We start from the raw sequence: 12,707 nt of genomic DNA, 5'->3' as shown, positions 1-12,707 counted from the left end.
TTTTTTGCAGGAGGAAAATTCCTCCTGCAAAAACTGCTCCAGACGGTTTTTGCACAGCGGTTTGACAAAAACACGTAAAAAAAACTCTGTGTGAACAGGGCCTTACATCTTAAGATTTGCCAGGCTGTCAGAGCATGCTGGGAGTTGTAGTTCCACAATACCTGGCGCGCCACAAATGTTGACGTTATCGTTTGTCAGGTGAAACCGAGCCATAACGCTGCTCCGTTATACGATAGAGAAATATTTTAACGCCATCATGATTAATAAAAATTTTATTAGCTGTAGGGGACGTTATCAGCGAAAAATCCCTTAAAATGTGGAAACCTCAGGAGTCAGTGAGAAGGGGACAAGTTTCTTAGTTTGACTGTCAGTCTGCGGCTCATATTGACAACGTGATATCACAGCCGCAGAAACATGGAGGCCGCCGCAGGACAGGACGCTGTCACCTAGCAACCGGGCCGCGAGTCACATGACTGCTGTGTGGACCATGTGACCCCGCATTGCTCCACTCCTTCAGCCGGGCTAAGAGGGGAGGTCATGTGACGCAGCTGATCATTGGACTCGGGCGCGGAGACATGGAGGTTCCGGCTCTTAACCTGAAGGTAACGGGGCTGTCAGTACGGGCGGGGGCTCCCAGTAGCGGCGGGGGCTCCCAGTAGCGGCGGGGGCTCCCTGCACTAAACTTTATATTATTATATAGACACTTTATTACTATTTATATGGGGGTGCGTTTACTTTTACAATTCCCTCTGTCCATAGGAATGCATTGGGTCAGTTCAGACAAGGTGAGACTTGCGCCGTGCGTTTTTGCTGCCATGTGTCTGCACATAAGCGCAAGGTTCTTTACGGTCATTATGCATTTTTTTTTCGCATATAGTTTTTTCAATTGTTTTTTTAATTTTTACGTTTTTATGTTTTCATTTTAAAATGAGTCGGTAAATGTCCACGTAATCGTAAAATGCGTCGCCAGCCTTTTCGAGTAAAAACGTCACCGCTTCGATACAGATAAATTCCTTTTAATGCAGCAAGATCGGGACCTGATAGATGCTGATGTATCAAATATTCTGGATTATCAGACCATCGTAGAAAAGTATATAAGGTTCACTTGTAGGCTCGGGCTCTACGGCGGCGATCAAATCAGGTCGGAATTGTGGCGTCTTTCCTCCCCCCCCCCCCCACACTTTTCTTCTATAGGGGAACATTGAGGTGCGTGATGAAAAGTCTCAGGAAGACGCCCCGAAATCTTCTGGTTTTGTGTAATTCCTCTGGATTATCAAATGCCAAATGAAGGGAATTTCGCTGTATATTTGCGTTGTCTCTGCACTTATATATTTATTTATTATGGAACCTCTAAGCAGGACCCCCCCCCCCCTCCGAGATATAATATAACCCTCCTCTAGATGTCACGATAATTATCAACGATCGGTTGCGATCAATGGAAAAGTGATGGTCAAGATCTTCTCCCCGTTTGTTACAACGTCCGAGGTTCTTTATTATTTACTTATTCTGATTGTAACGCGTTGTGGAATATGTAGCCTATTGCTCTCTGTTATCAGCCAAGTCACTTCTTTATCTCCCATATCTGCAGCGCTGAGACCCTCCAGAGACGTTATATCCACGTGTGATGTCAGCTGCTCCTCTTATAACGCTGCTGTGCTATTATAAACTGAGGGCTTTAGGGTTACTGTCCCTTTAAATAGTCCATGATAAAGCTGTTATGTGGAGAGGATCATCGTGCCTGTCCTGCTGAGATATTTACGGCCGTGTTGCGCCCGCTGCCGGGGACGGTTCGTTATCTGGGGTTTTTCTCACTTCCCCAAACGCCAGGAAATAAATGAGAATTTTTGCACAACCCAAGTGCTGGCGGAGACATCACGGCAGCCTGATGATTTAAAGGGTAACCCCGTATGAGTGTTGCATAGATGCTGCTGGGACCCTCACTCATCCCAAGAACAGACCAGCGCTCATTAGGAAAACCCCCTTTTAAAGGGCATCCATCAGCAGGCCGATCACACACCGGATGACACTGTTACGTCTAGTGCAGGAGCTAAGGGGGCGGAGCATGACACCGGGATTCAAAGAACACACAAAAAAATCCTGTGTCATGCTCCGCCTCCTGAGACCCAGCACTAGGCATAACGCATGTATCAGTTTCTGTCTGGACTGGCCCTTTAATTTAAAGGGGTAGTCCAGAATTAGAAAAACATGGCTGCTTTTTTCCAGAAACAGTGCGACATGTCGGAGGGTTATGTTCGGTACGGGTTTGTTGTTCTAATATTGTATGACACCTTTGAGGGCGTCTTTATGATTCCATAACCAACGCAAGAAAATCTAGACAACAACTCATCATCTGCTCTGGTCGAGCGGTCTTGGGTAATTTGCATAAAGCGACATCCTAACGAGCAGAAGTTAAAGGGGTATTCCCAGAATAGACAATTGTTACCTATCCAGAGGATCATGATAATTGTCTGATCGATGGGACCCCCCACCGATCGTGAGAATGGTAGTCCCGAATCCCCCTGTCCTCCTCACTGCACCTCCCTCGGTGAGGAGGAGCTTAAATGGAGCGGCAGTCGAGCATCCTCCTGCCGCTCCATTCAATGTCTGAGAATGATCGAAACAGCCGAGCGCTGTAATTGGCTGTTTCCGTCATTCCCATAGACTTTGAATGGATCGGCAGCGCACATGCCCGTCCGCCGCTTCATTCAATATCCTCCTCATTGCGGTCGAGCTGTGAGGAGGAACAGGGGGTTCAGGGGCCCTGTTCTCACTATCTGCGGGGGTCCCATCAATCAGAAAATTAACATCTCCTTGTGGATCGGTGATAACTGTTCATTTTTGGGAATATTCCTTTAAGTACAGTATCTTTCCCTTCTACGTTTCTTAAGACCCCGTTCACACGTGTCGGATCTGCACTGAAATTGGCGTAAAATCTGACCTGAATCCTCATCCTGTGCTTGTAAATGAGGTTTCCGCCGTTCGCATACTACGGAAGTTTTCTGTGTGGATTTTTGAAAAGCCGTAGAAATAAGTCGCGTTCTGACCGCGGCAGAAGTGTCTGATGTTCTGCCGCCGATCGTGTAGGAATTAGTGTCGGGTCTTTAATGTGCCTTACAGGGGATCATGATGGAGAAGAACACGTGAGAGAGTTCCTGGAGGTTTTTACCCTCTCCAGAATCTTCTATGAGCGCTTGATGATCCGGAATATTTGGTAATCCGGCGCCTCTCCGGTCCCTCTGATGCCACATTCATGTTATTCTTCAGTATTAGACGTCGTTGTCTCCGTTCAGGAAGTTTCTGTTTGTGAAGTTACCACATGATGGTCATCGACGTCTCACGTGTCAGGAAGAGATAACGACCCTCTGGTGTAACACGGGAGTTTACAATCCACCGCGCCCGTCACAATGGCGCCAGCGCTTCACTAACCCCCGCAGGGCGGCGGATCTGATCGTCCAGCAGTGGAAGTGGCTTTAGATAAATAGATGCGCGCTTATCGGGACAGGGGCAGCGACTCCACATCCAGTCCGGTCTTCTCGTTCCCTCTCCTTCCTGCTGAGCTTGTGATTACACACAGCAGCCAATATGAACAAGCAGAGCTGCAGTGTAAAGCATGGAGGAGGGACAGCAGAAACACTTGAGACAGGGATGACTTTCAGACTATGCAGCTAAACTGCAGTCATTGATCATAGCGGTGTCCAGAGCGAGAGACGCAGATAATACAAGAACAAATAATAATAAAACAACCATTTTATTTTATTTTTTAAAAATCTTTTTATGTGTCTTCTGTTTGAATTAATATATTTCCCTCTTGTCTTGCAGGCGATTATCTTTGTGCACTGGCTGCTGACCATTTTGTAAGTATTCATTCTGCTCACTCTCGGAGCACCGGCATCGCTCTCTGTGGACTGGTGCTATTCACTGACAGCAATGAAGCAGGCAGTTTGTCTATATTGGTAGTTTACGAGTAATGGAGGGGCTTGGTATTCGCTTCACGCACAGTGTGCTGGCGGCGCTGGTTCAGAATAATTCTACAAAATTCCTTAAAGGAATACTCCAGCAAAACTGATGTGTAATGTGAAGGGCCGGAGGGGGCGGGGCTTGACACAGGCGGCCAATGTACACCAGAAAATCCCTGTGTCATGCTCCGTCCCCTCTCACTCTCCTGCGCTAGGCATAACGCAGTGTATAAGTTATGGAATGTACTTTTAAAAAAGGTTGTGATAACCTAGCAGATCTCCGCTTGCTGTCAGTGAATGGGAACATTTTGGTTTACATCCAGAGGCCAAAAATCCTGAGTTATATAAGAGTCCTTATATAAACTAATGCAATCGGGGGGAAAAAATGGTGGCGCTGCCCATAGTAACCCAGTCCATGTCTTGCAGTGCGTGTATATTCCCGAATTGGCTTCCAAATGCCTATTCTTTGTCAAACTTCTCAGTCCTGGCTATGGGCGTATGGGCTGTCGCACAACGCGACTCCGTGGACGCCATATTTATGGTAAGGGCTGAGTAACCTATAAGTCCAGCGTGTTCTGTACTCGCTCCTACTGACCGGTGACTGTTGTATTTGCAGTTTTTGCTCGGTCTGGTGTTCACCACTGTATTAGACATCCTCCTCCTCGCCCTGTTTTACGCCAGTGTGGAAGAAATCGCGGAAAAGTCGCCCCAGCGGGACCTGTTTCGATTTAGCGGTGGAATGGCTATTTTAAGCCTGATACTCAAGCCCTTGTCCTGCTTCTTCATCTACCACATGTACGTGGAACGAGGGGGTGAATGTAATATCAGTTTAGGTAAGTGTTTGGTCGTATTTCTGCGCCGATCAATAAGGACGGGGGGGGGGGATTGTGCTCAGGACCGTTTTTTTTTTACAACATTAATGCGGTTTTCCGATTTTATTTCGAGTTTATTCATTTTATAATAGAAAGTCCTGCAACTTTGTAATAGGTTTTTTTTTTCAGTTCTGCTCCATTTTCAAGATCACTGCTTGCTGTTAGTAAATGGAAAGACAGCTTCATGGTTTTTATTCAGAGGCTGAAAACCCGCTCTGATCACGTACAGCTGACACCGGGGCGCAGCTCAATGGAAGAGAAAGTTACGCTGCGCTCACGTCTGCCATTAGGAGCTTCCGTTGCAGATGCTATCAACAAATCCCAGACAAAATAGCGCAGCGTACAACGCTGATTTGTCCGGGAAAGTGACGGACATCATAACAGAATCCCAATAAAGTCATCTGATGAACATTTAGCAGCGAATCCTCCACAAAATCCGCATGTGGTTTTTCCTTGTGGATTTTGCTGTGGATTTCACCCGGTCATTCCGCAGCGTTTACCATCGCAGCAAAGTGGGTGAGTTTTAGTAAATCTCATGCCCACGTTGCGGAAAAAAATCAGCTGTGAAATTCTGCAACAAATCCGCAGCGTGCCTTAATTCCCGTGCAGGTTTTTCACTGCCACATCCCAATATATTATAATTTGTTGCAGATTTTCAGTGTGGAATCTGCACCTGAATAAAATCTCTAATGTGTGACTTCACCCTAATCGCACACTGTAACAAGCCCTGCAGCTGTGTCAGCTCAGCGTGATCAGGACGGCTCTCGGCCTCTAAGTGAAAACTATTAAATAAAAAAAGAAAGTGAAAACTGTTTTAATATCTTCTCGACTGAGATGTGATTTTTTTTTTTTAAAGTTACAGTCCCAAAGCCTGAGGCTGCACTACTGAGAGATTCTGATGACAATATGTTCATCTGGGATCCCTCTCAGGTGCAGTCTGGATGCAAATAACAATCTGCATCAATATCTAGATATTACTGTGTGTGTCTTCAATGTATTCTGTGATTTTAGATTGACACAAGGTCTCAGAATGAGACAGTCCTCAGAATCTCAGTAGTGCAGCCTCAGGCTTTGGGCCTGTAATTTCAAGTGAAAATTTCTCATTATAGATGTGAGATATTAAACTTTTTTTATTTTTTAAATGAAAGGGGTCTCTATCTCCTTCATGCAGCTTCTGACCTGTCCTTGGAGGGAGGGGGAGGGGAAGCTATAAACTGAGACCCCTCTGATTGATAGAATGAAGGGGCTGTTAAACTCTTTGGCCGCTCACAGATCCCCGTCCATCACTGACGTTCTACCCCCCCCCCCCCTCCTGTAATCTCTGTATCCCTCTGCTGCGCCCCCTGGTTTCTTGTCCTTCCTCTCATCGCCCCCTGTAATCTCTACCTGTTGGTGAATAATTCATGGCCAGTAGATCAGGGCTGACATGATTACACGGGGACGCTCGGCCTCTCATTACAACCTTTCTGCTAAACACGGAAGAGCTTCACCTTCTACATAAACCCTCTGAACTCTCACTACAATATTAAAGATGCTGCCGCACAGACCCTGTAATGGGGGGGGGGGGGGGTTATAGGGTGTATTCACACACGCTGTTTTTAAAGCCAAAATTAGGAGTGAATTCCAATAAGAGAAGTCGTATCTGTCCTTTTTTTTTTATTTTAATATTTATTTTTTTTATCCACAAAAACTGCATAAAAAATCCTGATCCAAACCTGCACATGTGAATACCCCCTTATAAGACATGCCAGCAAATTGATGGCTGCAAAAAATGTTACCACCTGATATGCTAAATTACTAGCCTGAGCCCTGTGACCCGATCAGACGTGCCAAAGGGGCTCCCGTGACGGCTCCTTCACCTTTTGTAGAGTGGGAGGAAGAAGCAGCCACACAAGCTGGTTGGCCGAGAGGGCTCGGCAGAGCATATTAGGTCGTAACCACAAGGAGGACGGGACAGCGGCCCAGCTCTTGTATTCCGCCGCCTGCAGGGCGGAGCTTCGTACTCGTGTCCGCCTCTTTCCTTTCTTCCCCCAGGCCCCACATCTTAATCCTCTCCCGTCTTTCCCGGTAAGTCTTTGCATTGTTTTTGTAGCTTTTCTTTGCTCCGTCTCATCGATATCTCTCAAACGCGACAGTCCGAGGAGGTCAAACTAAAGCTTCTGCTTCTCCATCTTCTGATCAGTGCCGCCGCCTGTGAAGATGGTATCGCTAATGCCGTGGTGAGGTGACCCCCAACTATGGAGCGTTGTATTGGTCTCGCCAACGTATTTTGGGATCGTACTGATCTCCTACTTGGGTCATAAATGAACATGGGCTGCGGCCCCCTCTCCACCCTGACCATTATTGACCGCAATTAAAAATGATATTCACTCCAGTCCTCTGATCACATCCCCCTCCATCATCCTCAATCATTTCTAACTACCCCTCGCCTGAGACTCCCTTACCAGGGGCCCACGGAAGATGTTGTGCCTGCTGCCACGGTTATTACACCCGTAAAGACCGTTGGTATGATCCCGAAACGCGTCAGTACTTATAAAATTCTCGAAAATCTCAACCGTCTTACAAGTGTAAGAACCAGGAGCCTCTGATTCTTAGGCCGGGTTCCCACGTAGCGTAAACGCTGCGGAAATTCCACGATGAAATTCCGTAGCACTCGCAGTAGCAGCAAAGTCCATGAGTTTTAGAAAATCTCACGCCCGCGCTGCGGAAAAAGCCTGCGGCATAAACGTTACTGAATTGACCTGCGGTGCGGAATTAACTTCTGCACCGCAGGTCAATTTATGCTGCGTGTTCATTCCTTTTCCGTTGCGGGTTTTCTCCATTTGAATTCAATGGGGATGCAAAACCCGCAACAGAAAGTTAAGTGTTGACACTTTTGCGGCGTATTCGCAACGTTTACGCCGCAAAAATTGTAACTACTGGAAAAAAAAACAAAAAACACTTACGCGCAATTCTGTGTTTCTTCGTCCAGTCCGGCTTCCTGGGATGATGCAGCGTCAACCAGGGAGGCCGGACCAGACTGCACAGGAGGGACACGTTGCCGTAACAACGGTCTACGTTAAGTATGAGCGTTTTTTACCGCTGCTTTCCGCTGCAGAAATTCCGTCTGAAAAAACGCACCACAATGTGTTGTGGTTTTTGGATGGAATTTACTTCGGGTTCCAGGTCTGATACCGGTTCACCGGACGCTTCATTCCGTGGTCTGTACCATTCAAACGTTTTTATTTTTATTTTTTTTATGTGTGGTAAATTTCTCCCTTATTCAATTGTTTTCAGGCTTCCTCACCGTCTCCCGAGATCGCAGCGCCTATCAGACGATCGACCACGCGGATACTCCGGCTGAACAAGACAAGCTTCCCTCCCGTTACTGAAAAAACTGCGGTCTGTGACCGCCAAACCAAAACCTGATCAGCGGAGAAGGGCCGGACCATCCAGATGAGCCCCTCGTGTGTGGAGCCATTGTTATTGCTGCCTGAAGACCCCCGCGACCGATTCCCTTAGTACCAATAAAGTCGAATAGTCCTGGCTGCGATACCAGTCGTATCGGGCTGATTAACCCCTGTATGTCTATCTTCACACAAGATGGCGGCTCTCCACGTCCCTGTAAGGCTGTCAAACCCAAACGATGTGATGTGATTTGATGGAATTCACTCCCGCTCTTTTGTCTTTTTGTGCTTTCCTTTTTTACTTTGTGATTCACGTTCAGATTTGGTCATATAAGAAATCTCATGTATGAAAACTGATTCTGACAGAAACGGTTACCCATAGCAACCAATAGGATTAAGGCCTCTATGGAGATACTACCTGGTGCTCTCCAGTTGCGCCTCTCTCATGAACTTGCCGCGTGGGGGGTCCCCTCTGTGTTGTCCCAAAATGGCCGCAGCGCTTCATATAATATCTCCATTTACCCCATCGTATTTAAAATGTTGTCGCGGGACCCGAGGGACGCTTTAATGATCCGCAGTCGGGCTGGGACTTGCAGCCTCCAAATGCGAGCACGGGACGCCTGTCTGAACCGGGCCTGAGGTGTCCCTCCGAGTGTCGTGCTTGGGTCCTACTCCAATGAATCGGGTACCATGCACGAGACCCTCCAGGCGTCATGGTTGCCTAAGCAACTACACCACCCAGCATGCCCTGCTGCCTCCACGCCTGATGTCCGATAAGGTGTGGGAATTGAGGGGCACTTTAAGGCTCAGTGCACACGATGCGTAGTACGTGCGCTTTTGCCGCAGTGATTTGCATGCGGCAAAAGCCACAGCGTAATACAGTGCCAACATAGACCGTAAGATTCCAGGGAACCTCCTGTACGCGCTGCAGTATTTTCCCGCACGTAAATTGACCTGCGGTTGGGGATTTCTAAAATCTGCAGCATGTCAATTTATCTTGCGTTTCCGCTTGCGAATTGTGTCTGTCTAGTGCAGAGGAAAATGGCACCAAAGCCTGCAGCGTAAAAAAAAAAACGCACAGATTTACGCATCAAAATGTAAAAACCGCACCGGAAAATACATGAAAAAAAAAAGTGCAATCTGATGCGGTTTTTACCTGCAAATTTCCTACGTATTGCTGTGGTTGGTGCGTCTACGCAACGTGTGCTTGTGGCCGTAGGATTTTATTTCGTCCTAGGAAAATGAAAGCTGGATTCTGATTGGTTGCACTGGGCCACACCCACATCTTTTACATAAGGTCCATTGGTGGTCACCTGTGAATGTTGTTACTGAGGTCCTGAGTTGTTTTTTTTTGTTTTTTTTTCCCGCACATGTTTTGTTTTTCGGTTCCTGAAATTGACATCTGCCCAAATTACATCACCGTAGAATAACCAGGCAAAATAATCGTGTCTCGTGAAATAAATTGCAGCGTATCGTTAGCAAACCGCGCCAAATATCAGACGGCAGATCGTGACCATCTCGCGTCATGAGCCGGGATTCGCGAGAACTCCCAGGAGACGTCGCATCACTGCGGAGGCGGCGGATTTCACGAGCGCGCAGCCTAATGACTTAACAAGGTCCAATGAGGCGACTCACCATCTTGTGTAGGGAAATCTAATTTGCGTGGGTAAATGGGCCGCAGACCTTCGGAAATCGGACGCTCGCGACTGATGATGAAATCATGCCAGAAAATTGCCGTCATTTTATTAGCGAATCTCCCACTTGTCGCGTGATGTTAACAAGATGGCCGCCTCCCCGGAGTGCCGGCCTTGGGTGCATTGTAGGTTTAGTTTGATTATAATCTTTCTATTGACCTTTTCAGGGAATGTAAATGACTTATCTGTTACCTCGACGTGCCTTAAACCGGCCACAAACGTAACCATTTTCCACACGATACGACCGTAAATGGCGATCGGCGGTGTACCTAGTACAGTCGGCAACATACTGCCACATTCATTGTTGCTATAGCGATCATCCGCTACAAAAATTAGCCGTTACGGCGCTGTTCACTTATCGATATATCGCTTACGGTCGTACGGCGTGTAAATTTGTTCCGGTTCTGGCTAGATTTACGATTGGTCTGTAAACGCGCGCTCTATTCTGAGGATCGCGTTCCTTTGTATTATATTCTTACCTATATATATGTATATAATATATTTTGAGTCTTTGGAAGGATTCACACAAAGAAAATGAATAAAAAAATCTTTAGAAAATGTTCTCGTCCTTTGCGTTTCTATATCGATGTTAAGCGCTCCCTGTAAGGCCCCATGCACACTAACGCGTTTTTGCATCTGGAATTCATCCGCAAAAATGCAGATGAATTGCGGACCCATTCATTTCTTTGGGCGCACGCACACACGACCGTGGTTTCAACGGTCCGTACATTGGCCGGGAGCCCGGACCGCAAAAAAAATAGGGCAAGTCATTATACGGGTCGCGTTTGCGGTCCGGGCTCCCTTGAATCGAAGTGTACACGGCCCGTGAATTGTCAGTCGGCCCGCGGATGGCACACTGTGGCCGTCCGTGCCGCAATCACGGGCCGTGCACATGAGGCCTAAGTGAGGATAAAGGGAAAATCTAGCCAGATTAGGTTACTGGAAACATCCTTTAATCCAGGATTAATGTGGCCTGATTGGTGCCAGATCACAAATATTTTGGATTATTGGATGGTAGAGAATTTCTATTTTGCTGGATTAGATTTTTGGATACTACATTTTACATATAATATACATTAAAAAAAAATCACCTAATCTGATGACGTCATCGTTAATGTGACTTCCCACTAATGGAGATTTGTTCTGATGGCTGGAACGCTTCGTGATTTCTCCTGGTTGGAGTCGTCTGGGCTAGACCACATTCATCCGGGGAGCGCGGCTCCGTGATCCGATTAATATTAGAAAGGGGAAAAAATATGTTTTAGGAAAATAATTCCCATCCTAAATATTGTCACATGTAGGACTGTATATAGCAGTGCCCACACGGATCCTTTGATAGACATGTCAAGTTGCCAGAAAATAAAATTAAAAAAATCCCCACCATGCGCTACTAAATAATAACGGGTGCTTTTACTTTGATTGTGTTCTGCCCATTGGGGGCCCCTAGGACAGTTGCCCGGTGTGTCACCCCTTAAAACAGGCCCTGAACCCTAGCGGAATGTACTAAATAATATACCGTATCATTAAATGGGTTTCCCCACAATGGATATCGATCACCTGTCCACAGAATAGGTAAATAAATGTCTGATCATTCGGGGTCCTGCTTGTGGGGCCCCCACCGATCACTATATCACAGATCGGTCATACAGCGAGGTGGAATTTGAATGGCGCGGTGGTGACGCATGCACGCTGCCGATCCATTCAAAGTCTATGGGACTAACGGAGGCAGCCGAGTGCAGTGTTTTGGCGGTTTCTGTCAGCCCCGTAGTCATTGAATGGAGCAGCAGGACATGTCCTCAACCGCCCCACCATGAGGAACAGGGGACCCGGGACCCTCATACTAGTGATCGGCGGAAATCCCATCAGTGGGGCTCCCAGTGATATTTATCCTGTTGATAGATGATAAATGTCCGTTGTGGTGAAAAAAACACACAATTTTGAAAAATAGATGAAAAAAAAATTACAAAAATAAATCCATTAATAAGAAAAAAAATACAAAATATATATATAATTTATTGTATTTTTTTTTCTTATTGATTTTTGTAATTTTTTTTATATATCTATATCGAAAATTTATTATATAATTTCAAACAATTTTTTTTTTTTTCCTGCTCTCTCCAGAACCAAGATAGAGTTAAGTTTCCACCATGTAAATATTTGATGACCGTATTATTTTACACTTTGGTAAATTTCTGCACTAAAAAAATCAGCATTTTTCAAGTCATCGGAGACCAGAAACTCTGTCCTGATTTCTTAAATCAATATTCTTCGTGTCTTGCCTATGGCTGGTAATTACCACATCTCCGACTAATTCTGACCTAGAGGAAATTGTATCTTGTCTCAAATCAGGAGGTAAAATAATAAGGCCACTTGTGGTTTCTTCTCGCTGTCATAACGTCCAGGAAAACCGCTCATTACCCGCCTCTCCGATAACCGATGTGCTGAATACAATAGAAAGGAGCGGCCGGGGGTTCATTATTAGTGTAGAATATGAGGGATTGAATGTCGCTGTTCCCCTTGTGTTGGAGGATTTTTTACTGTCCGTTAGAATAAACCTCTGTTCACACTTCCACTAAAACAACAAAACTGATGTAATGTGATAAACCCGATGTCCATATTCTACACAGAACGTCCTGCGATATTGTGGCCCTTAAAGGACACGGCCATTTTTTTGCTTTTTCATTTTCGTTTTTTCACTCCGCGCCTTTCAAGAGCCATAACTTATTTTTCCGTCAATAGAGCCGTGTGCGGTCTTATTTGTTGCGGGAGGAGTTGTAGTTTCTATTAGTAGCATTTAAA

General features: G+C 46.1%; 1 protein-coding gene across 1 annotated transcript; it reads left to right on the top strand.

Annotated features, from left to right (window-relative positions):
* Nucleotides 1–408: 408 nt before the first annotated feature.
* AGTRAP (angiotensin II receptor associated protein) lies at nt 409–10,466 on the top strand. The gene is made up of 5 exons (XM_075839352.1): nt 409–602; nt 3,820–3,854; nt 4,383–4,497; nt 4,573–4,789; nt 8,105–10,466. Exons 1-5 carry the CDS (start codon nt 576–578, stop codon nt 8,197–8,199), a joined length of 489 nt encoding a protein of 162 aa, XP_075695467.1. The 5' UTR covers nt 409–575; the 3' UTR covers nt 8,200–10,466.
* Nucleotides 10,467–12,707: the final 2,241 nt, after the last annotated feature.

This window comes from Rhinoderma darwinii, chromosome 10, assembly GCF_050947455.1.
Source record: "Rhinoderma darwinii isolate aRhiDar2 chromosome 10, aRhiDar2.hap1, whole genome shotgun sequence".
Taxonomy (NCBI): Eukaryota; Metazoa; Chordata; class Amphibia; order Anura; family Rhinodermatidae; genus Rhinoderma; species Rhinoderma darwinii.
The sequence above is the reverse complement of the archived record's forward strand: the minus strand, read 5'-3'. Positions and strand labels throughout refer to the sequence as shown.

What these genes read in the sequence shown, in the direction of transcription:
- AGTRAP (XM_075839352.1), top strand. Translation starts at nt 576, where the DNA reads ATGGAGGTTCCGGCTCTTAACCTGAAG. An exon ending in TTCCGGCTCTTAACCTGAAG is followed by an intron (nt 603 to 3,819) that starts GTAACGGGGCTG and finishes CTTGTCTTGCAG; the next exon opens with GCGATTATCTTTGTGCACTG. An exon ending in TGAATGTAATATCAGTTTAG is followed by an intron (nt 4,790 to 8,104) that starts GTAAGTGTTTGG and finishes AATTGTTTTCAG; the next exon opens with GCTTCCTCACCGTCTCCCGA.